General features: G+C 43.4%; 1 protein-coding gene across 1 annotated transcript; it reads right to left on the bottom strand.

Annotated features, from left to right (window-relative positions):
- Nucleotides 1-650: 650 nt before the first annotated feature.
- Nucleotides 651-22,849, bottom strand: LOC310989520 (apoptosis-stimulating of p53 protein 2-like; the record flags this gene model as incomplete). The annotated part of the gene is made up of 18 exons (XM_083976611.1): nucleotides 651-692; nucleotides 1,658-1,857; nucleotides 3,568-3,734; nucleotides 4,516-4,649; nucleotides 4,764-4,901; nucleotides 5,833-6,388; nucleotides 7,312-7,534; nucleotides 9,168-9,567; nucleotides 10,559-10,650; nucleotides 12,220-12,342; nucleotides 12,756-12,981; nucleotides 15,199-15,363; nucleotides 16,611-16,840; nucleotides 19,353-19,542; nucleotides 20,606-20,689; nucleotides 20,910-20,986; nucleotides 21,214-21,315; nucleotides 22,702-22,849. 18 exons carry the CDS (start codon nucleotides 22,847-22,849, stop codon nucleotides 651-653), a joined length of 3,297 nt encoding a protein of 1,098 aa, XP_083832737.1.
- Nucleotides 22,850-23,402: the final 553 nt, after the last annotated feature.

Genomic DNA, 23,402 nt, shown 5'->3' with positions numbered 1-23,402 from the left:
TCAGTCTGAAGCTCTGAGCTCGATTTAGGCAAACCTGCAAAACCCCAACAACAAACAATTTGTCAAAACAAGTCAATAAAATAAACGACTATTATTTTGGAAGCTCAAAAAAAAACTGAAAAAAAAGTACTTTTGAATCTTGTTCCCTTTGTTTATGATCATTCTTCGCCGAGTTCCTGTCATGTTCATGTCATTAACATGTTTCCAAGTTTTACTACAAGTTACTATTTTGTCAAGACAAAAAAAAAAACGAACATTTTTGTGACGTGTTTCCTCTCAGATGATGATAGCTGTTGATTCTGCCAGATTTTGGCTGCAACGTTTGGGACGTTACAAAAAAAGAAAGAAAGATTGTACTTTATATTGAAAGATAAAGAGGCCGTGTGGTTCAGGTCCAGTCTCTTCTTTGCTGTCACTAATCAACAACATAAAAAAATGAAGAGGATTCATCATTTCGTTTGACGCCTCAAGTCGTCGAACATCTGAAATGAGGAGGCAAATGTTTGGACAAGTGAATGCGTCACTGTGACATTCTTTGTGCTGTTGTAAAAAAAAAAAAAAAAAAAACAACCAGACGTCTAGAAAACATCCATCACTCTAAACAATCGACCGTCCGGAAGGTTTACTCATTTCCTCCTGGGAGAGATTCATTAAGCCAGGCTCCTCTGCCGCGGCTTGATCCGCAGATACAGCTGGGAAATAAAAAAAAAAAGGGGAAGAGTTTCTCATTAAAACACCATTAAGATAACATGAAACAGTGAAACTTCTTACATAAAGTCGTTGGGTAACAGGACTCTCAGAGCTGCTGTTAAAACCTGATTAAAAGAAAAGTGACGAGACGGGCTGATGCCGACACAGGGTCGACGGTTCAATTCCCAGCAGCAGAGCTTGAGGAACAGAGGGGGACTTCGTTCTGAGTGCACCAAATTTATTCTACAATCCCACAAATGTCCAGAATCTCTCATAGAAACGGGCCGGTGCAGGATTGTTGGTGCAGCAGAGAGTTCCCTGGATTAAACTACTGTATGTGTCTTAGTGATAATTAAAAGGACGATGGATTAAAAGGTTTTCAGAGTGAATGAATCCGTCGGTTCGTTTAAAACTCAGCTGTCGAGACCGTTCGACGCTGCTCAGTGGCTCGGGTTCATCACTCAAAGGCCAGAGTTCAACGACGGACTTTGCCGTCACACCAGCTTCCTGTGAATTCAGCCCTGAAAACATCTGTGCACTGCAAAAACGCAAAATCTTACCAAGAATATTTGTCTTATTTATAGTCAAAATGTCATTTCTAGTCAAAACAAATCAAATTATAATCAAAATAAGACTCGTCTCATAAAAATTAGCTTGTTTTTAGACACTTTTTACTTATTTCAAGCATATTTTCCCTTGAAATAAGTAGAAAAATCTGATAGTGGAGCAAGTTTTTCTTTCTTATTGCAAGCACAAAAATCTTGCTTTCACTGGCAGATTTTTCTACCTATTTAAGTGAAAATTTGTTTGAAACAAGTGAAAATTATCTAAAAACAAGTTATTTTAAGTGGAAAGAGATTAGTTTTGACAAAAAAATGAGACATTTTGACAAGAAATAAGACAAATATTCTTGGAAAGATTTTGAGTTTTTGCAGTGTGTTGTCAACAGCTGGCGGCGGCGACTCACCCCCAGGAGGTTGCGGGGGATGTAGCCCTCGCGGTCCGCACACCTCGCCCACCACCACTCCGTCTCCACCTCGTCCTTCTGCCTCAGCACCGTCATGCAGTCACCCTCGATGAAGCCCAGTTCGTCGTCGCTCTGAGGTTCGTAGTCCCACAGGGCGTACACCACGCCGCGGTTCATCACGCCCATCTTCTCCTGCACGCCTGTCCAGACACAAACAAGGGAGGAGCCTTTTAAAATCTCTATCATCAAACATGAGTAGGTAAGAGTGAGGCCAAGGTCCTGGACAACTTTGTTCTGAAAGGTTTGGCTTTAAAGGGATAGTTCAACATTTTGGCAAATTGGCCCATTGCCATAATCCCTATAGTCATAGCAGTAGGTTCGTTACCTTTAATTGTCGGTGCAAGCTGTTTTTAGAACGGCGGAGCAGAGCCGTGAGCTGCTCAGAGCTACGCTACGGAGACTCATGGGATTTCTTGGTTTCCCTCATCAAACTCATCAAATACACAATCCAACAACTCCACAACGCTCTGGTGGACAAGTTGTGACCTGCACATTCACCACGCTATGAGATAACAGAACGTTACCAGACAGAGTTGTTTTAGAGGGAAATACAGAGACTGCTTGATGAAAAACTGTCCCTGAAGGCAACAGGCATCAGTGGTTTTGCATGAATTTACCTCTAAAACAACTCTGTCTGGTAACGTTGTGTTATTATCTCATAGCGTGGTGAATGTGCAGGTCACAACTTGTCCACCAGAGCGTTGTGGAGTTGTTGGATTGTGTATTTGATGAGTTTGATGAGGGAAAGAAAGAAGAAATCCCATGAGCCTCCGTAGCGTAGCTCTGAGCAGCTCACGGCTCTGCTCTGCCGTTCTAAAAATAGCTTGCACCGACAATTAAAGGTAACGAACCTACTGCTATGACTATAGGGATTATGGCAATGGGCCAATTTGCCAAAATATTGAACTATCCCTTTAATCTCTCAAAACAGGAACCATGACTACATGAAATGATGCTCGGCTGGAACATCCTTGACATGCACATGAAAGTCACAAAACTTTTCCCTTGGACCTTCAGAACTTCTAGAATGATCCTTCAGCAGACCTGTGGACATCCCCCAACAATAAAACACCTGAGATCCTTCAGACTTTCACACGGACGGTTGTTGTCAACTCAACAGGGCAATCGTTTGCATCTGACATGATCCCTGGATGATGCTGCTGAGTTTTTCCCTAAAGTTTCCGTCAAAACAAACTTAAGAGATCATTAAATCTTCCTAAACATCCTCAAACTTCGACAAACTCTTCAAAAACTCTTTTCCTCCTTACACCTACCTAACAAGGTTTTGGACAACTATCATGAAAAGATCCCTCCCTGTTCACCATGTTGCCGTAGATCATCATGGAACCTCCTATAAACCTCCTCACATCGTCCTGTGAAGGACTCTGGGAAAAGTCCTCAATCGTCTCTGAGACAGATGTCAAATGTGTGGAACCTCCTTACAACTTCATTAATCTGTGAGATCAACTAGAACCTGTGAAGAACTCGATAACACCTTCAGTCTTCCAAGTATCTTCTCTTCACTCATGGCAGAGCTTTTGAATCATCTTGAAAATCTCAAACTTAGAAACTCAAAGGACCCATGGTACCAATGGATCATCTCAAATCTCTCAAAGGACAAAATCTCCTCAAGGAATCGTGGAACCTCTTAAGGCTTCCCATAATTTACCAACTCAAACTCCTTATCGTCTCAGGACCCTTCTTGAGGTCTCCTTGACCCCTCACCCAAGGATCTCTGACATCCCCTCTTTGACACCTGAGACCTTACTGAAGGATCTAAAATCCAAACCCCGATCCTTGACCACCCCAACCCCAACTGATGGCCCCCACAGTCCACTGCACCATCTTACCGTAGAGGAACTGGGAGCACTGGGCATAGCCTTCCTCCATCTCTTCACATTTGTCAGCAGCGGTCTGCATGTCGCTGTAGGTGGTGGCGAACACGGCCGCCCCCGACTCCACCAGGAACTTACAGACCTGAACGTTGTTACAGGAGGCGGCGCAGTGAAGAGGCGTCCTGGAGACCAAGGTAACAAGGTGACAAGGTTAAAGTTTTTGGGGTTTTTGTTCTTGGTTGGAGAAACAAACCAATCAGAGCTTTGTCGGATTGATTAACAAGGATGATGTCGTCCTACGTGGCAGCTACAACCTTGATTGGGATAGTTGGGTAAAGTCAACTTAAAGAAAGAACAAACTCTTCAATTAAAGGTACATTGTGTAAGTTCTCCTGTTATCTATTCACGAAAATCGATCATTTGGTTCAAAAGTCTGTTTTTCATTAATCAGTAATCCCCCCCATCAACAAACTGAAGTGTTCCTTTCAGCTCTGAATTAGCCGTTCATATCATTCATATCTACATGGAGCTGTGGCATGACGGTAGGAAACCACGGAAATCACTGATGCTGCATTCACCTGCAGTCGGGCAGACGGCCGTCAGTAACAAACCAGATGTCATTTTAGTCACAGAAGTCCAGAGAAAGCCGGTAAAACGTGGGTCAGGTCAACAATACGACATCGCCATGACAACATATTGTCACCTGTATTGTTTTGCCTCGTGCTGACGGACCACTTGTTTACATAGAGGCTTGTTTATGCCGTTACCTGCAGTGGCTGTTGTCCGTCTGCCGTCTAACCGATTTCACGTGAATGCAGCATGAAAAATACGACTACGAGTTGCTTGCGATCTACAACCGCACCACTAGATGGGAGTAATTCTTACACAATGTACCTTTAAAGCATCTCTTGGACCAAAATGTCAAATATTAACTGCAACCACAATGATATTGTTGCGACTCACCAGCCATCGCTGTCAGCAGCATTGGCGTTGACGCCATACTGGACCAGGAACTTGACAATTTCGGTGTGGCCAGCGCAGACGGCGTTGTGCAGCGCTGTGATGCCCTCGTCGTTCGGCATGCTGGGGTCTTCCACCTGCAGACACGTGGACATCTGTCGTTTCAGCTGCTGATTTCAACCCCTGTCGTACCAATGATTCATGTTCTAAACTTGTTCTAAAATATCGTCTCGGACGGCGGCACAACTCACGTCGTAGATGACCCTCTGGACGAGGTCGTACTCGCCCTCCAGAGACGAGTCCAGCAGCAGCGCCAGAGGGTTGAACTTGACCCGCATGCTGTGGTTGATCCGGTCTGAGCCGACTTTACGGAGGATGGACCTCTTACCCTGAGAGAGAGAGAGACCAGGAGAACAGATCATAGAGGATCAGCTAAGCATCAGTCCGATCCCATCATGCGTCATAAGTGACCTGATCCAGCAAAATGAGTCACAGTCACCCAAATTTCAAAAGAGAGATTTTGGTATCAATGTAAAGAGGAGAAAATAAGCTTTAAAATGATACCCTAGTCAAAGTCATACATTGGATGGTTTTCAATAGAAGGCCATTTGAATAATGGTCTTCCACTCTCTTTTTCCGATTGAAAACCTGAGAAAACTGCGTTTAAACAATATAGAACGTCTCTGACCAGCGGACTCTGGCGTCTGTTCCCTGTACCACGTGATTACACGGCATGCACCCCCTTGTTGTCTAAGAGGAAAGCAGAGAATCTAACAATTCACATACTGTTTACAGCTCGTCTCTCTCATAAACGGTTCGTAAGTTGTAATGTTTTGTAAAACATGTGCAAGTGTTGCGTCAATGCTACGTTCGGTTTAGCGTCAATGCCACACTCGGTTTAGCATCTGTTCCCATACTAGTACTACCTGATTACACGGACCCCATCCTCGGAAAGCGGAGAAGCTCACGATTTAGATGCAGTTTACAGCTCGTCTCCATCATAAACGGTTCCAAAGTTATTTCATGTTTTGTAAAATGTTGTGGCTACGCTCGGTTTAGCATTTGTTCCCGTACTACGTGATTACACGTGGACCCCGTCCTTTGTTGCCTAAAGGCACCATTCAAGGACGTTCGGAGAGCAGAGAATCCGTTATTAACGTTGTGCTCGTCTAGAGGGTTAAAAGTTGCAAGTCAACTTTAATCGTCGTTTACGTGCCTTTCCTCAATTCTCTGGACTATGAAACTTTGGGAGATTGTTTTTGAATGTCATTTCTTTGAAATTAGCAAAAAAAAAAGCGGGTCAGATATGGTAACACCCACCGGTGGCGCGGTGACCTGCCCTGTGACCTCTGGCGGCTGCAGGTTGAGCGCTTCCTCCAACTGATCCACGTCGCCACAGCTGGGGTACGGCGGCGGCGGGTACGGCGGGAACTCCTCTGAAAAGCGACGATCCTGGTGGACCGAAGAGGACGGACACCCTTCGTCCTCCTCCTCCTCCTCCTCCTCCTCCTCGGAGCGGCGGGAGGCGGGGTCGGGGATGGGCGAGCGCGGCGGCAGCGGGGGCGGAGTCAGACGCTCCTCCGGGCTGTCAGTCAGCAGCCGGTCGTCGTCGTCCTCGGCAACCCTCGATGCGACATCAGCACCACCCATCCCTTCCTCGTGAGCCTCGGGCTGATGGATGTACGCCCCGGCTGGACCAAGCGTCTCCATGGGGATGGTTTCCATGGCAGCCAGAGTGGTCTTCTGGTAGAGCAGCTTCTGGATGTTGGGTCCGGCCGGGCCCTCGGGCTCCGTGATGGAGCTGCGCTTCTTGAGCGGCCGGGGGGCGTGGTGCAGCCGGCGGCGCAGCGCCTCCAGGTCGGCGTCGCTGGGGTTCCTGTGGATATGATCGGATTGTACTTTATTGTCCCAATTGTTTTGGGCTCTGAGCCACTGCAATACACAAAACAATACATACGAGACATTCATACAAAGTACTTTCACACATTTAAAGCAGAAGTAAGCGATTCGGTCGTTTTGGCTAACTTCTTGTCAGCCGATGGAGTTAGCAGTCCCCGCCCTCGTCCCTACGTCACCACATTCACGCGCATCCCTTGGCTGCACACAGAGAGGACTGCCCCTTTATGCCGTTCTCTCTCCTCATTGGATAAAGGTTGTAGGATACAAGGAAAGTTTTCTCCTCGGCTCAGAGCAGAGTGACTGACAGACCCGTGTTTCAGACCAAACACTCTATAGAAGTGATTGCTGTCGGAAGATATAACTATTTAAGACTTATATTAACACAAAAATATCGCTTACTTCTGCTTTAACACACATTTAACCCTCCTGTTGTCCTCCTGGGTCAAGGAAGGAAGGACGAAGGGAAAGAAGGAAGGAAGGAAGGAAGGAAGGAAGGACAAAGAGAAAGATGGGAGGAAAGAAGGAAGGGGAAAATGAAGGAAAGATAGGCCTAGGTGGAGGGAGGGAACAGATTGGGTCAAAAAGTAAGGACAAAGGGAAGGAAGGAAGGGGAAAAGGAAGGAAAGAAAGATGGAGGGAGGGAGGGAACAGATCAGGTCAATTGGGTCAAGAAGTAAGGACGAAGGAAAGAAAAGGGAAGGGAAAAGGAAGGAAGGAAAGAAAGATGGAGGGAGGGAACAGATTAGGTCAAGGAAGCAAGCAGAAGGATGGACGAAGGGAAAGAAAGGAGAAAGGAAAGAAAGAAAGACGGAGAGAGGGAGCAGATTAGGTCAAGGAAGATAATTCTGCTCCTCCCTCCCTATGGTTTTCATGGCGGTTTGAGCCGAGGTATAGCCATACCTGTGAGGGTTGGCGGCGGACAGGAAGGGGAGGAGCTTGGTGGGGCTGAGCGGGCGAGGGGTGGCGCGTTCCGCCGTCTCTCCGCCGACGGCCTCGCTGTTACCCAGGTAACTGTTGTCAGCCTCGCTTCCATCGAACACGCAGCACCCGGAGTTCCCGGCGGTGTTGTCTGAGGCGGCGGACTGCTGCGCCCCGCTGGTGGACAGAATGGGTTTCCCGTACACTGTGACGGAGCAGAGACACGGAGATCAGCACAACATGACACAACACGACACAACACAGACTCATCAGGGGAAGAAACAGCAGCGGCATCCGGTGATCAACACGTTATTGATCACAGGACGTCACTCATACATTTCCATGCACAGCTAACTCGAGCTCTACTCAGGTCCAGTTGAGCATCTCTTCAGAGTTCTGTTCCTCTCCTGGTTTAGATGTAACAGGGAAAATCGAATAATTAGGGGTGGGAAAAAAAATCGATTCACATAAATATCGCAATATCTTTTTGACGATTTTTAAATCGATTTTTTTTTTCAAAAATCATTTATTCGAATTTAAATCGAATCGCCATCCAAAAAATCGTGGAAGAATCGAATCGGGAGAAAAGCATATCGTCCCAGCCCTACTAATAATTGACGGTGTCCTCCTCAACACTAGGTGGCGATGTGTGTCATTTCAGCAAGTTAATACAGACTCCTTTCCTGTTGACTGTTCTGTCACCTGGTAAATAACTGGATATAAATAACTTAGTAAGGGTGTGCATCTCTACAATAAAAGACGATTCGATACATATCTCGATACATGGGGTACGATACGGTACATTTTAAAATGGAACGATTCGATGCGGTTCGATACGATTCAATTCAATATGACACAGTTCAATTCAAGGGGGTATGATGCAATGATAGTTCCTTGTTGAAAGTTTAAACCGATGTATAACTTTGTAATCGGGCCATCGGCCGGTTCAAGCTACTTTGAGACCGATTCATTAGTCCGTCTACCGATGCACTTGCCTCGTTTAAATCAAAATCGATTTTCCGATTCAAATCGGTTTTTGTTACACCCCTATAACTTAGAGTTCTCAACTACAGTTCCCAACCGGACATTATACGGTCCGGGTTCGGGCATATAGGTACAAATGATTCATGTCCTGTCGGGCCACAAGCTTCCTTCCTTCCAATCACATTATCTGGGTGATTTAGTCGGATATGGAGGAGTCCGGTATTAATTGGAATAACGCAGGCATGTCCAAATTATTCCACAAAGAATTGTGTGGCTGCAGGTTTTTACGTTCCAACCAAGCAGCAGCACCAGACTTGACTCTAGGGATGGAGTGATTTTCGATCGGACCGTCTATCGGCGATCGAAGGGAGGATCCTGATTTTTTTTTCAAATGGCGATCTTTAATTCATTTACTGCCATAAGATGTTAAAGACATAACCTCTAGAACCTGCACTCTACTGTGTACTTAAAAATGGGGGGGAAGAAAGAGTGCTATGCGGAGATGAATGAGCGCCAGGTGAGCTTTTTTTTTTTTTTAAGCTGACGTAACTGCGGCCGCTCTCTTAGACGATTAGATCGCCTATTGGTGATCGACAGTGACCGCGATTGAACGATCTGAAGATAGGGCCGATTTCCCATCCCTACTTGACTAATTTAATCAACTGATCTTAGTCTTCAGACTCTTGATTGGTCAAACTGTGTTCTCTTGATTGGTTGGAACAAAAACCACTCGGCCCTTTGTGGAAGGCGTTTACATGAACTTTAGTCGTCCAGTTATAGTCGGATTAAGGCCGTAATTCGGTTATTTCAAATGTCATGTAAAGGTACTGACTGTTGGCGGACAATGGGCTCACCTCGGGGCTGACTGCGGGGCAGCGTGCCCCCGCCACCCTGGTAGCCCTTCCCCGGCGTGGCCTGCTGCGTGTACATGGAGTAGATGGACGAGGCCGCCACCGTCTGAGGCTTCTTCTTCAGCGCCGGAGGAGGCGGGCCGTCGGCGAGCTCGGGGGTGTACGGCCGGACGGCGGCGGCCGGGGGACTCTCCTGCTTGGTGGGCAGAGGGAGGGTGTTGCAGTGGCTGGAGAGGACGCCCGTGGCCCTGAGGTGGCCGCCGACCGGCCGCACCTTACCGGGGAAGGTCCCGGTGCTGTAGGGCGGCTTGGAGAAGGTCGGCGGGCCGGACGACGAGAACGGTTTGGGTTTACTGGGGATTGGGGGTGGCACCGCCGTCTTAGAGAGACCTTTACCTGAGGCCTGGAGGTGAAACAGAAATAAAGAGCATTAGACTCAGTTCAGTTCAGGGACTTCCTGTTATGGTCGCAGTAATTTGGCTCGGAAAGTCAGAAACTCTGTCCCTGAAACTCTAAACCTGGACGTGTCTGTGTAAACTGTCCAGGTAAAAGGCATCTCTAGGCAACTGAAACAAGTCAACTGGACTTTTCGCCCCTTATCCAAGTGGCTTCATCAGTTCGTTTAGCCAGTCTAGTCTGCACAAACTGATGGAGACACTTGGATACGAGTCTTCAAGACAAAAACTAAGTCCAGTTGACTTGATTCAATTGCGTAGAGATCTAAACCGTCCAAAACACTGGTACAAGACCAACTACTCCAGAGATCAAACTAATATCTGCAGATTTTGCCAACTCTGTCGATATGTTAGAAGCAGAGATGAGACCAAATCACACATGTGCAAGTCTCAAGTCAGTCCCAAATCTGATATTAAAGAAGTGAAAAGACAATATATTTGTAACTGTCAGTTAACATCATTGGCCAATGTATCCAACCTGTTTAAAAAGTATGACAATGAATTGGATTTACATTGTAATTACTGATATTCAGTAAAATACATGGAATCAAACATGGGCATGACTGATTGACAGGGTGGTGATCCAACCATAACAACGCCTTTCTCAGCCTGTGCTCATCAGGTAATATTAGATATAAATCCATCGTGTCTCAAGGCAAGTCAAGTCCCGATTCTTTAACGTCCAAGTCCGAGTCAAGTTTAAGGTCTTTTATTTTTTGTCAAGTCAGGTCACAAGTCATCAAAACAGCGACTCGAGTCGACTCCAGTCCAGGTCACAATGACTCGAGTCCCCATCTGTGGTTAGAAGCAACTAAATGAGAGTTACTGTCTCAAAGGAGAAGAAGTCCTGACTAAGCAGTGATACCATATTATAGACCAGTTCCTTGGAGACATGACATATTTAAGCTTTAGGTTTGTAGTTTGTAATGACAGTGGTACCTGGTTGTCCCTGAGCAGGCTGTCCGTGGTGTGACTGGTCCGTGAGGGGACAGGGGGCGGGACGTCCTTCTGGTCTGAGAGGGTCTCACCACCTTCAGGAGACAGAGCCATCGTCAAAACACAGACGTCTTCCATGAAATATCATTTCCTGTCTCACAGACCAAACATCTGACATCATCCTCAGGGTTCCCACTCTTCTCTTGAAATCTGACGGACATTAGTTTTTACGCCATACACTGATCCATCCGCTGTCCCATTCATGCTTTGGAGAAGTCTTCTTTTCGACAATGGTACCTTATTTTGTAAATGTAATCAGTTTGTTTCTCTGTTTATTCCTCTCTCTCATTCTCTCTCTCAGAAATCTCATTTAAAGATGTGCAGTCTAATGGCTCTAACCTATGAAATAATCTCTTAAATGCTTAGAAATTATGACAAATTTATCATAGAACAGCACAAACATGTTTTGTTTTTTTTTGGAAACAAAATCCTTAGAAGGGTCTGAAAAAGTGTTTTCCATGACTTGAAAATTGGTGAACCGTTTTCCAGGTTTTCCAGATTTTCCAGGACATGTGGGAACCCTGATCCTGTCTCACCATCAAGGATTAAAGGGATAGTTCACCCAAAATTCAAATTTCACTCATTATCTACCCACCCTCATGTAGACTAAGAGCTCTGAGTCCTCCGTGCCTTAGTATTTGTCCATATAATGGTTGTGAATAGATACCACTTTTCTTCGCCCAAAAAGACACACCAAAAAACATCCAAATACCTTCATAGTGCTCGTCTGTAATGTCCCTCTTGTATTGAAGCCCCAACATGAGAAATTGTTCCGCCGGTCAGCGCAAATCACACGAGATTTGCACTGACACAGGAAGAGCAGTGAACTGAGACACTGGGAGCTTCCGCTACAAACAAGCTTAAAACATAGACAACAACAACAATTTCTCATGTCGGGGCTTCAATACAAGAGGGACATTACAGACGAGCACTATGGAGGTATTTGGATGTTTTTTGGTGTGTCTTTTTGGACCAAGAAAAGTGGTATCCATTCACAACCATTATATGGACATGCAGTGCTGCACGGAGCCCCGCTGTAACTCAGAGAAGCCACGGAGGACTCTGAAACTTCTCCCAGCCCTTACTGTACGTTCACACCAAAAGCTTCCAAAGCGTCTAAGACGCCGGAAGTCAATTCATTTTCAATGAGAGCCCGGCGACACTGAGCTTCCAAAGCGTCTACAGGCGTTGCCGCGCTTCCAAAGCGTCCAAAGCTTCCAGAGCGTCCAAAGCGTCAACAGACTAGAAGTTGAGCCCTGGTCAACTTTATGGTAATTAGCTATGACGCGGCTAAGCGGCAACCGGCGACAACCTGTCAGAATAGAGACGTCCGTCGGCTGCCGTTTTTTTTCCTTTTTTTGTATTTCGGCTCCCCAATGACCAGCGCGATTGAAGTTTGACGCCAGTCACGTGACGAGCGGCCAAAGCGGCTGATAATATTTGCCGTTTCTGTTTTGGAAGCTCAGACGCCGACCCTCGAGCGTTTTTGACGCTTTGGAAGCTTTTGGTGTGAACGCACAGTTAGTCCACATGAGGGTGAGTAGATAATGAGTGAAATTTGAATTTTTTGGGTGACCTATCCCTTTAATGGCGCCCAGACCGACCTGCGTTGCGGCTGCTGAGGCTGGACATGCGCGGCAGGGTGGAGGCGTGGCTGTATCCGCCGCTGGATTCAGAAAAGGAGCTGCTCCAGTCGGGGAGTTTGGTCATTTTGGAGGCGTTGAAACCTGCAGAGACAAAAAGAAGAAGATGAAGGAGAAGGAGAAGAAGTCCAAATGAAGCTGGTTCAGACGACGAGGATCAAAACCTCCGGATTCTGTCTACGAGTCCAAGGGGACGGAACTGTACGCAACTGTATAGATATATATTTTTATATTTCAATGAATCATGTTAATTCCAGCTATATAGATTATATATAGAATCATGTCTAACCCTGTAACTATGTAAATGTACTTTTCCTGTTATCTACTGGTTCTCTGTCTTTATGGACTTTTTATGTTAATTTGTTGTATTGTTTCGGGGGCTACGGATGTAATTTAGCACATGTGCTAAATCCGGTGTATTTACTGTGGGTACTCCAGCACTCACTGTCCATTAACATGCATTGTCCCGACCAAATAAACAGATAAAGTAAAGTAACCTGAGGCGGGTTTGACGGGTCTGGGCGGCGGCTTCAGGGACGAGTCGGGCATGGGCAGCGTGGCCGTCCCGTCGGGGTAGGCCGGCTTCACCAGCACCTCCTGGCGGGCCGGCACCGGCGGGCCCTGGGAGCCCGTCGAGGAGGACGACGACTGGATGTACGGACCCACGGCCGCCACTCTGGAGCCCACGCCACCGTGCTGCGGGGCCACGCCGTCAGAGGCCACCTGGACAGGAAACACTAATATCAGAGACTGATGGAGAATCCGTGTATCTTTCGTCCTTTCCATTTTCGATTGGCAGTCAAAAATCAAAAAATGAAAAAGTGACAGATAATTTTGTTTTTTGTTTTTTAATCTAACACAAGAGGCTCAGATCAAAAATATGAAATGGAAAAACAGGCAGCAGGACTGAATTTGATTTTAATATTTAATTGGTTCGGGTTTACGTGACACGGAAGTTTGGCGATATCAAAGAGACACAGTCACAAAGATCATTCATAGTTTTCATAGACATGATCAGCGGAGCTGGAGGGGGGGTGTCTTATGACCAGTGAGATGACCTAGTCTTCGTGGTTGATTATCTTTAGTGACTGTGTGCAAACTTCCGGGTCACGTAAACCCGACAAATTAAATATTAAAATCAAATTCAGCCCTGTGGCCCATTTTTCCATTTCGTATTTTTGATCTGAGCCTAAAATTGAAGTATGAAAAACCAGACATTTTTTCGTTTTTTGTGTTAGATTAAAAAACAAAAAAATAATAATAATCTTTCACTTTTTCATGTTTTGATTTTTGATTTCCAATTGAAAATGGAAAGAACAAATGATACACGGATTCTGGAGCCTGTTTTAGGGGCCAGGCAGCCTAAACCAGGCCAGATGCAAGCATGTGTCAAGATTCCTCATCACAGCAAGACTCTCATTTTAAAAACATTGGAAATTCCCAACAAACCAACCAAACGTGCTACAGTTTTACAACTTTCACCAAAATGTCGCCCCAATACTTAACAAACTTTTGTACGATTAAATCCAGTGCAAATTATGAATCCATCACTCTGTTTTTTTCATTAAACCTTTCTTTCCTCCCACAATTTTCGCTCAATTGTCACCAAATTGGCTACACTGCATCTTCAGATCGTCCTCCACAAAAGAAACCAGCCGGCGTTTTGATGTTTGAAAAATTGAGCCTACACTAGTGCATGAAAACATTTGACTGTAAACATATACCAGCCAATTCTTGGTAAATACATTTTCAACCTTCCTGAAAATAATTGACAGTATTTTAGAGTCGTGGTCGTTGAAGTTTGGCAAACATCAGAATTTTATCTCAAAAACTGAATTTTCAAGAACATTTTGAATTCTGCTCTCATGGGAACTGCAGTCAATGAAAGAGTGGTATTTTTAAACAGATTTTCTTTTATGAAGCAAAACACACAAATCACCAACATTTCAATGCTGTCAAGGTGTAATTAATGTATTACCAGATTTTTGTCTTGATAACAGAATTTTTTGACATTTTGTCGATTTTTTAAATCTGCCTTGACAGCTGCTGTCACCATGGTGACGGGCTTAGTCCATTTGTGAAGCCACACACCAGGTCTCACCAGGTCAATTACCACCATGAGTTAGCAGCTGGTTCTTGGTGTCAGAGGTTGTGAGTTCAAGCTTCAGCTGATGTTCTTGTTGTTTTCCTACAGTATTCTGTCTCTTGTTGCTCAGAACTACATCTGTCTAAAATTTCCCCGACCACCACTACAGACAAAGACGGTTTATAAACCAAGACCTTTCATGACGAGTCAGCTTCCTGTATGCATGTCACGTGGGTTTCTGCCCGGCCACGCCCCTTTAGAGAGACCAGAGGCAGCTTGGAGTGTATTGATTCCTATGGGACAATTTAATGTGAACACCGATTATGGTCGAGTCTTTCTCCCCACGGTCACTGAAGCAAATTTTGGACTCATTTTTCACAAGCCACATCTCTTCTGAACAGTTTGACACCAAAATGGTAATTTTCAGACGGAGAGATCCGGAGAAAATCCACTTTGTTCACGACCTGTCTCTGTCTCTACGACACACTCTCGCGAGATTTGGCACCGATCTCCTAGGCAACGTCAAACAAACGGCCGCAAACTCCCGTGAAAATGATTTAAATTATTTTTGTCATGCTAAATATGACTGTTAGTAGTGTAAATATTTAATGTTATCATAAGAAAATATAAATATCTCACTTTCATCTACCTAAAAATTGTATAAATCCACACACACGTTCACAGACGAGGTGGTGACGGTTGGCCACGCCCATTTAGAGAGACAGGAAGTGAAACCATTTCATATCATTGGAGCAGCCGCTCATGGAGTATCTTTCCATTTATTTAATATCTTTGCTACAGAGAAGCAGCAGCTTTAAATCAGCCTTCGGTGGTTTTGTTTATCGTGCGCTCACCGGCAGGTTCTCCTTCTGCTGCAGCGCCGCCTTCTTCTTCCACAGCCGCTGGCGGAGCTCGGCCAGCCGCCGGTCCATGGTGGCCACCTCCACGTTCCTCTTGTTCAGGCTGTCTCTCTGCTGCTGCAGCCGCGCGCTCTGGTCCTGGTTCAGCTTGTTCCGCAGCTGCAAGAGGAAGAGGAAGAGGAGGAAGAGGAAGAAAAGGTGTTGAGGAGCAGACAACCGGTGAAGAAGCAGGAAATACTACAAAAGCCTACGTTAGCTAGTTAGCCTAGCCTAGCCTAGCCTGCTACGTCCAGACTAGCCTGTTGTTAGCTAGTCCCAAATTCTGTTCTAATTTTTTGGAATTCTGTTTTTTTTTTTTACCTTTTACTCTTATTTTACTACCAAAAAGAGTGTGATTTTAATATTAATGACTAAAATCTAATGAATTAAATAGAAATGATCTTAAATTTATTGAGGTAACAAACAAACAACACTTTCCCGCAATACTTTCAGAACAAATACTGCATGATGCAACATAACACGGCACAATAAGAACTTCAAGTACCAACAAAATATTAATGCTCATGATGTTTTAAACCAGGGCTGTCAAACGTGCGGCCTGCGGGCCAAAACCGGCCCGGCAAATGGTCCAATCTAGCACTCAGGATGAATTTGCCAAGTGTGAAATTACCGCGAAAATTGTCCAAAAAATTTCAGGTTGTTCATAATATGTTTTGTAAAAGGACTGTAAACATCTTAATAATGTATTAAAACAAAGGGAAAAATTCAAAGTTCTTTTTATTTATAGGTTATCATGATGTTATTTTACTGGTCCGGCCACTTGAGATCAAATTGTGCTGTTTGTGGCCCCTGAATATGAATGAGTTTGACAACCCTGCTTTAAACTGTTTCCAATAAAATAAATTCTATTAGTGTTCAATAAGCTTTTTCTTTAGTATTTAAAAGTAAGTATTTAAAATAATCATCTTTTCCATAAACAGTACATTAAAGCGCGAGTGATGAAATTTAAGTTGACTTATTGTCGTAAAACAACAACGAAAAAACATTTTAAAACTAAGTGAGTCGAGTTTCTTAGTTCTTAGGTTGTAAAACCCAGACTTGCTTCCCTCGGTACAATTTTCCCCAGACGTCTGGTGCATTGATTGATTTATTTAGCACAAGTTAAAAAAAAACTGTGCAGGGAGGGAAAGAAGCTTGGAGGGCTTGTACGAAGTTCCACTCCCATCATCTAAGAATTACACGAAACTCAAGATAAACAATAAGACGTACGTTCCTCTTCCTCACGAAAACAACATTTAAATCAAATTATGTCAAACTCTGCGTTAAAAATAGATTCTGTTTTGATTTCTTTGGCCGATTCAGCGACTCGGTGATGACATGATCAACGTTCAGAGCTGAGATCTGACCTGCAGCTCCTTGTAGAGTCGCTCCAGCTCGGCCGTGGAGGAGGAGGAGCTGTGATGAAGGTGGTGATGATGATGATGGGGGTGGTGATGAGGAGGAGGAAGAGGAGGCTCCAGCCTGTTGGTCCTCAGCACCTCCAGCTGGTCGCTCAGCTCCTCCACCCTCGTCACGGCAACCAGCAGCTCCCTCTGCTTCTGCTGGAACAGGCCGGTCATCTGCTCGATCTCCTCCACTGACACACACACACATAAAAACACACAACGGTGAGACCAAACCAGGAAGTTCATCACGTTACACGAAGAAAGGAGTTAGTTAAAGGGATAGTTCAACATTTTGTCAAATTGGCCCATTGCCATAATCCCTATAGTCATAGCAGTAGGTTTGTTACCTTTAATTGTCGGTGCAAGCTATTTTTTAGAACGGCGGAGCAGAGCCGTGAGCTGCTCAGAGCTACGCTACGGAGGCTCATTATGGGATTTCTTGGTTTCCCTCATCAAACTCATCAAATACACAATCCAACAACTCCACAACGCTCTGGTGGACAAGTTGTGACCTGCACATTCACCACGCTATGAGATAATAACACAACGTTACCACACAGAGTTGTTTTAGAGGGAAATTCATGCAAAACCTCTGATGCGTGTTGCCTTCAGGGACAGTTTTTCATCAAGCAGTCTCTGTATTTCCCTCTAAAACAACTCTGTCTGGTAACGTTGTGTTATTATCTCATAGCGTGGTGAATGTGCAGGTCACAACTTGTCCACCAGAGCGTTGTGGAGTTGTTGGATTGTGTATTTGATGAGTTTGATGAGAGAAACGTAGAAATACTGTGCAGCTCACGTCTCTGCTCCGCCGTTCTAAAAATAGCTTGCACCGACAATTAAAGGTAACAAACCTACGGCTATGACTATAGGGATTATGACAATAGGCGAATTGGCCAAAATGTTGAAACATCCCTTTTAAATGAAAGAACAATCAATGATTTCAAAATAAAATGAGCTCCTGTTCATTATGAAGTGTCACGTTCTGGTTTATTGAAGGAACATCAAGTTCCTGTGTGTATTTTTAGATTTTAATAATCAGCCTCACACACGTCTCTGATGAAATATCAAACTGCTGCAGTGATGAGACTTCCTCCGGGGGAATTTCAAAATAAAGGCGCGTCTTTAGTTGGTATTGTTGATAATATACAGTATATCGATGTCTGATTGATATTATCATTTTGGATCAATTGATCAGTGAACAACAGATGACTGAAACCCGAAAAAACAAGATTACAGGTCTGAGGCTACTGAACACACACACACACACGCGCGCACACACACACACACACACACACACAGATGTGAATACACAATGGACGAACTCGTCACAGTTACATTTAACAAACACAAGAAGCTTAATGTAAATCCTGTAATTTCCATAATGACGACCTCAAATCTATCTGATCTAATATCATCTAATCTGATCTGTAGTCCCATCTGCTCACACACACACACACACACACACACACACACACACACACACACACACACACACACACACACACACACACAGACTACTCCCTCTGTTATTATTGTGTCTCCAACACAATGAACCTTTAAAACCCAGAATCCCTGCCAGGTGACGACTGAACATCGTTTTTCTCTCTCTTGACTTTTTGTCTTTTATTTCATAATTCGGTTGTTTTTAATCACCGTGTCTCGTCCTTTTTGCTTTTTTTTTTTTTTTTTTTTTTTACTTCTACACAACATTTTGTTTTGAAAAGTACAAATAAAGTTTATTCACTGTGATGCGTTCACTGTCACAGAGAAGAACGGGAGGAAACAAAGAGCAGCTGAAACTCGATGAACCAACTGTGAAACAAAGTAGATCCGCGACAATTCATCAATTAATGGAACAATAATCGATTATTAAATTAATCGTCAACTATTCTGATAATCTAATAATCAGTTTGAGTAGTTTTTTTTACGAAAAAAAAGTCCAAATTCTCTGATTCCAGCTTCTTCAATGTGAATATTTCTGGTTTCTTTGTTCCTTTATGACAATAAACTGAGTCTCTCTTTGGTTTGTGGACAAAACAAGACATTTGAGGACGTCGTCTGGTGGTTTGGGAAACACTGATTGATGTTTTTAGACTTTTTTTTTTTTACATTTTATTGACCAAACAACTAATTGATTAATTGTTTAACTAACCAACATCGTTAAACTAATTAATTAAGTGTTTTTAACTGTGTTTCTAATGAAACGTGTATCTTTTTACGGTGAGCCAAAGGGAATAAAAAATGACTGTATTGTATTGTATAGTACTGTATTGTATTGTATAGTACTGTATTGTATCGTATCGTATCGTACTGTATTGTACTGTAATGTATAGTATCGTATCGTACTGTATTGTATTGTATCGTACTGTACCGCACCGTACCGTATTGTACTGTACTGTATTGTATTTTATTGTATTGTATTGTATTGTATTGTATTGTATTGTATTGTATTGTATTGTATTGTATCGTATCGTATCGTATCGTACTGTATTGTATTGTATCGTATTGTATTGTATTGTACTGTACTGTATTTCATTGTATTGTATTGTATCGTATCGTATTGTACTGTACTGTATTGTATCGTATAGTATAGTATCGTACTGTATCGTATCGTATTGTATTGTATTGTATTGTATTGTATTGTATCGTATTATATTGTATTGTATTGTATCAGAGTAATGAAAGGAGGTGGCTCCAGACCTAGTTTGCTGTTGCTGAGGCGTTTCTGCTCCACTTGGCCCCTGAGGGCCCGGACCCGGCGCAGCTTGGCCTCCTGGTTGTGAGCGTTTTCTCTGAGCTGCCGGAGCCGCTCCTGGTCCGACGCCTCCTGCTGCTGCTGCTGCTGCTGCTGCCGCGCGTCCTGCAGCTTCAGGTAGCGCAGACGCTGCTCCTGCTCACACATTACAACAACAACAAACAACTTTAATTATGAGGCAGTCTGTGCAGATAAATAAGAAACAAACAGTGAAATCTTTTGCCCCTTTTCCTTTTCCTTTTCCTTCCTTTCTGGCGTTTACACTGTGAGCTCTTGAGTCCTCACTGAGCTTCTGGTCTTTGCCATGACAAGTCTTGCATTGACATGAAAATGACTGAAATGTCATTAAACAGCATCAGAAAGGTCAGCCAAGTTATGGAAGGTGCAGGACAGAGTGTGGAAATGCCCAGACTGTCCCATTATACAACCCTACTGGCGAGATGTAGTGGAGAAAATTAAATCAGTAGTAGGCTTTCAGATTGAACATGATTTTTGCACAATTTATCTTGGTAATTTCTCCCCTACAATCAATGTTACTGATAAATATTTGATTAAAATAATGATGGTAGCCAGTAAAAAAGCTATTACGAGAAGATGGTTATCAAAAGAGTCCCCATCGAAAGAGGAGTGGATTGCAATTGTGAAAAAAAATATATGACATGGAAAAACTGTCTCTAATCCCTGGACCTAGCCCTGTCTCTTAAAATGTACATGTCATTATGATTCGTCTTCCTCCTGTCCATTTTATTTTCTCCATCTGTGCCTTTTCTTAATGTTCTTTTTTTCTCTCTCATTTTTCCATATATACCGTAAAACTTCTTAAACATAAAGTTTAAAAAAAAGAAAAGAAAATGACTGAAATGTCACAAACAAGTCAACTTTTATAGTCGGAAAACTACGTAACCCCCCTTTAGCGATTAAAGTATGGAGTTGTAAGTTAAGGGTTACATCAGAAGAGTTGAAGTTGTTGAAGATTAATTACATTTTCTGACACATTTTAAGGCGGACATCTTGGAAGCTTCTTTGCTTTGTTTTTTCTCCTTTCTTTTCTTATAAGGTCACACGCTACGCTAGCCATTCTTGAATGTTTGTATTTACATGTTTAGTGTCTTATAAGCCCATCAATCAATCAATCAATCAATCAATCAATCAATCAATCAATCAATCAATCAATCAATCAATCAATCAATCAATGAACCTTGGAGGCCAGGAGCTGCTGCTGAGCGTTGATCTGCTGCTGCTGTCGGGTTGCCAGGTCCTGCAGCTCGCCCAGGGTCACGTCCTGCAACACACACACACACACACACACACACACACACACACACACACACACACACACAGTCAGAGTCAGAGTTCACCTTCACTTCATGCAGCGCAGCCTTCACAGGGTTTAAAGGAGTTCTATGCAACAAACACAAAACTTTCATTTCTATGGAGCTGCAGCTGAAGCTAGGCTAGCAGTGCTAAGCTAAGCTAAGCTAAGCTAGGCTAAGCTAACACACCCCGTTCTCCAGACTTCTCTCCACCGAGGTCTTCACCTGGTTCCTCTTCATCACCTGGTCCAAACCTCTGGATCCACCTGGACACACAAACAAACACGCCACAGTCAACACCACCACTGATGCTTTTATTTTGAAGGGCCGATGGAGAATCTAAACTTCCTGCTGATTCATTTCTCCATTCAGAGAATCACCCATCATGATTTTAATGTAACCTTTTTTTCTTTTTTTTTTGCTGTTTTGAAGTTGTCTCCATTCACTCATGTAGAACCTTTCAAAATAAAAGCATTGTGCAGATGTTTCTGACCTGGAGCTCTCTGGTGGTGCAGCAGGTAGCGGACCTCGCCCCTCTGCTGCCCCCATCGCTGCAGCACCTCCATCATCCGCTCCCCGTCCCCCACCACGCGCTCTGATTGGTTGGAACAACACAACACAATACGCTCCGTCAGTTTTATTTGTTTTAGTCACGTTCATGCTCTTTTGTCTAGTCAAGTTTCAGTCGACTAAAAATCAGAGTATTTTATTTTTGTCAGAATAACCCATGACTATGTTCGTCTAGTTTTAGTCAATGAAAATTGTTTTTTAATCTCTTTTTAGTAGTTTAATTCTATTTAACCCAGTCGATATAGGATAATTACAGAGTACAGAATAGACAAAAACATTTTTATTTTAGTCAAACACATTTCACAATTCAAACTTGGTTATATTATTATTGTATTATTATTATCTTATAGATTCAAGAATACATCCATTCCAGACATGGAAGATGCTCTGCTCAACATTTTTATTTTACCAACCAAACATGTTAGGAGGTGCACTAGGGATGTCACAATTATATATTTTATCGGTACGATTTTTCAGAGAAATAATCACGGTGTTACGATTATCACGATTATTATGCATTAATTAGTTTCACAATACTAGGAATATGTAAAATCAAATATTGTCGAAATATTTACATATTTACAATATTTTAACCAAAATATTCAAGTCATTTTGTCATCTACTGTATACCAAGTGTTTAACTTTATTTTAATCTTGTTTTTTATTACAAATGACAGCAATGCATCAACAACATTTAAATTCCTACCAATTCAATGCTACGTTGGGTAAATGGACCGGTATCTGTGCATTTCCCTTTACTCTGGTGCTGATCTGCCGATACGGTTCCAACATAATCGAATCTTTACGATTAATTAATCGTGCCATTTAATACCACGATTAATTGTGAAAACAAGTAATTAAAGCAGAAGTAAGCGATCCGGTGGTTTTGTCTAACTTCCTGTCAGCAGATGGAGTTAGCAGTCCCCGCCCTCGTCCCTACGTCACCACATTCAGGCGCATCCCTTGGCTGCACACACAGAGAGGACCGCCCCTTTATGCCGTTCTCTCTCCTCATTGGATACAGGTTGTAGGATACAAGGAAAGTTTTCTCCTCGGCTCAGAGCAGAGCAGAGTGACTGACAGACCCGTGTTTCAGACCAAACACTCTATGTAAGTGATTGCTGTCGGAAGATATAACTATTTAAGACTTATAATAACACAAATATTCCACTTACTTATGCTTTAATCGTGACATCCCTAGTACGCACACATACATTTAAATAAAATAAATAAATAAAATAGCAACACATGACTGAAAATGCCAGAAAAAATGAAGTTTAAAGTTTTAAAGTCAAGTTTAACATAAAGAGAAACAAGGTACTTGAATGCTCGAGCTACAATAACATATAAAAAATTGCAAATAAAACGTGCGTGTTGACGTTGCGTCTGGTCTGGTCTGGGTGTGTCTCACCTGAGCCCCTCCAGGTCTCGGCCAGGTAGCAGTCGGCCTCCCCCGGCTCCTTGCAGAGCTCCACCACGTCTCTGCACAGCGTCTCCGGGGTGATGGGAACCTCGCTGACGTGCTGCTCGTTGTTGCTGAGGAACACGGTGAGGAACATCTGAGGAGCCAAGACATAGTGGATGAGTCACAACTAAAAGCTGCTTCACCATCACGAGTCAAAGAGAGACAGATATATACACCTACAGCTTCTCAGTCTGAATGTTTATCCAACGCCTTCTTTATTCATTTGGTTACTTTCATTTTCTTATTTTTGTCTTGTCATCTTTTCTTAGACTCCTGCAGCTGCTGGATTTATGTTGAGTTAAATGAGCTGCTGTGTCAAACCAAAGACCAAAACTAAATTGGTAAATAGAATGAAATGAACTCCAACATGACAAACAAAACACATGAAAACAGATATTGTCAGTTCAGATGTGGAAAATGAGGTAAAGGCAAGGTAAATTCATGCAAAACCACTGATGCACGTTGCCTTCAGGGACAGTTTTTCATCAAGCAGTCTCTGTATTTACCTCTAAAACAACTCTGTGTGGTAACGTTCTGTTATTATCTCATAGCGTGGTGAATGTGCAGCTCACAACTTGTCCACCAGAGCGTTTTGGAGTTGTTGGATTGTGTATTTGATGAGTTTGATGAGGGAAAACCAAACCGAG

The sequence above is a fragment of the Trachurus trachurus genome (assembly GCF_905171665.1).
Source record: "Trachurus trachurus genome assembly, chromosome: 1".
NCBI lineage: Eukaryota > Metazoa > Chordata > Actinopteri > Carangiformes > Carangidae > Trachurus > Trachurus trachurus.
The sequence above is the reverse complement of the archived record's forward strand: the minus strand, read 5'-3'. Positions and strand labels throughout refer to the sequence as shown.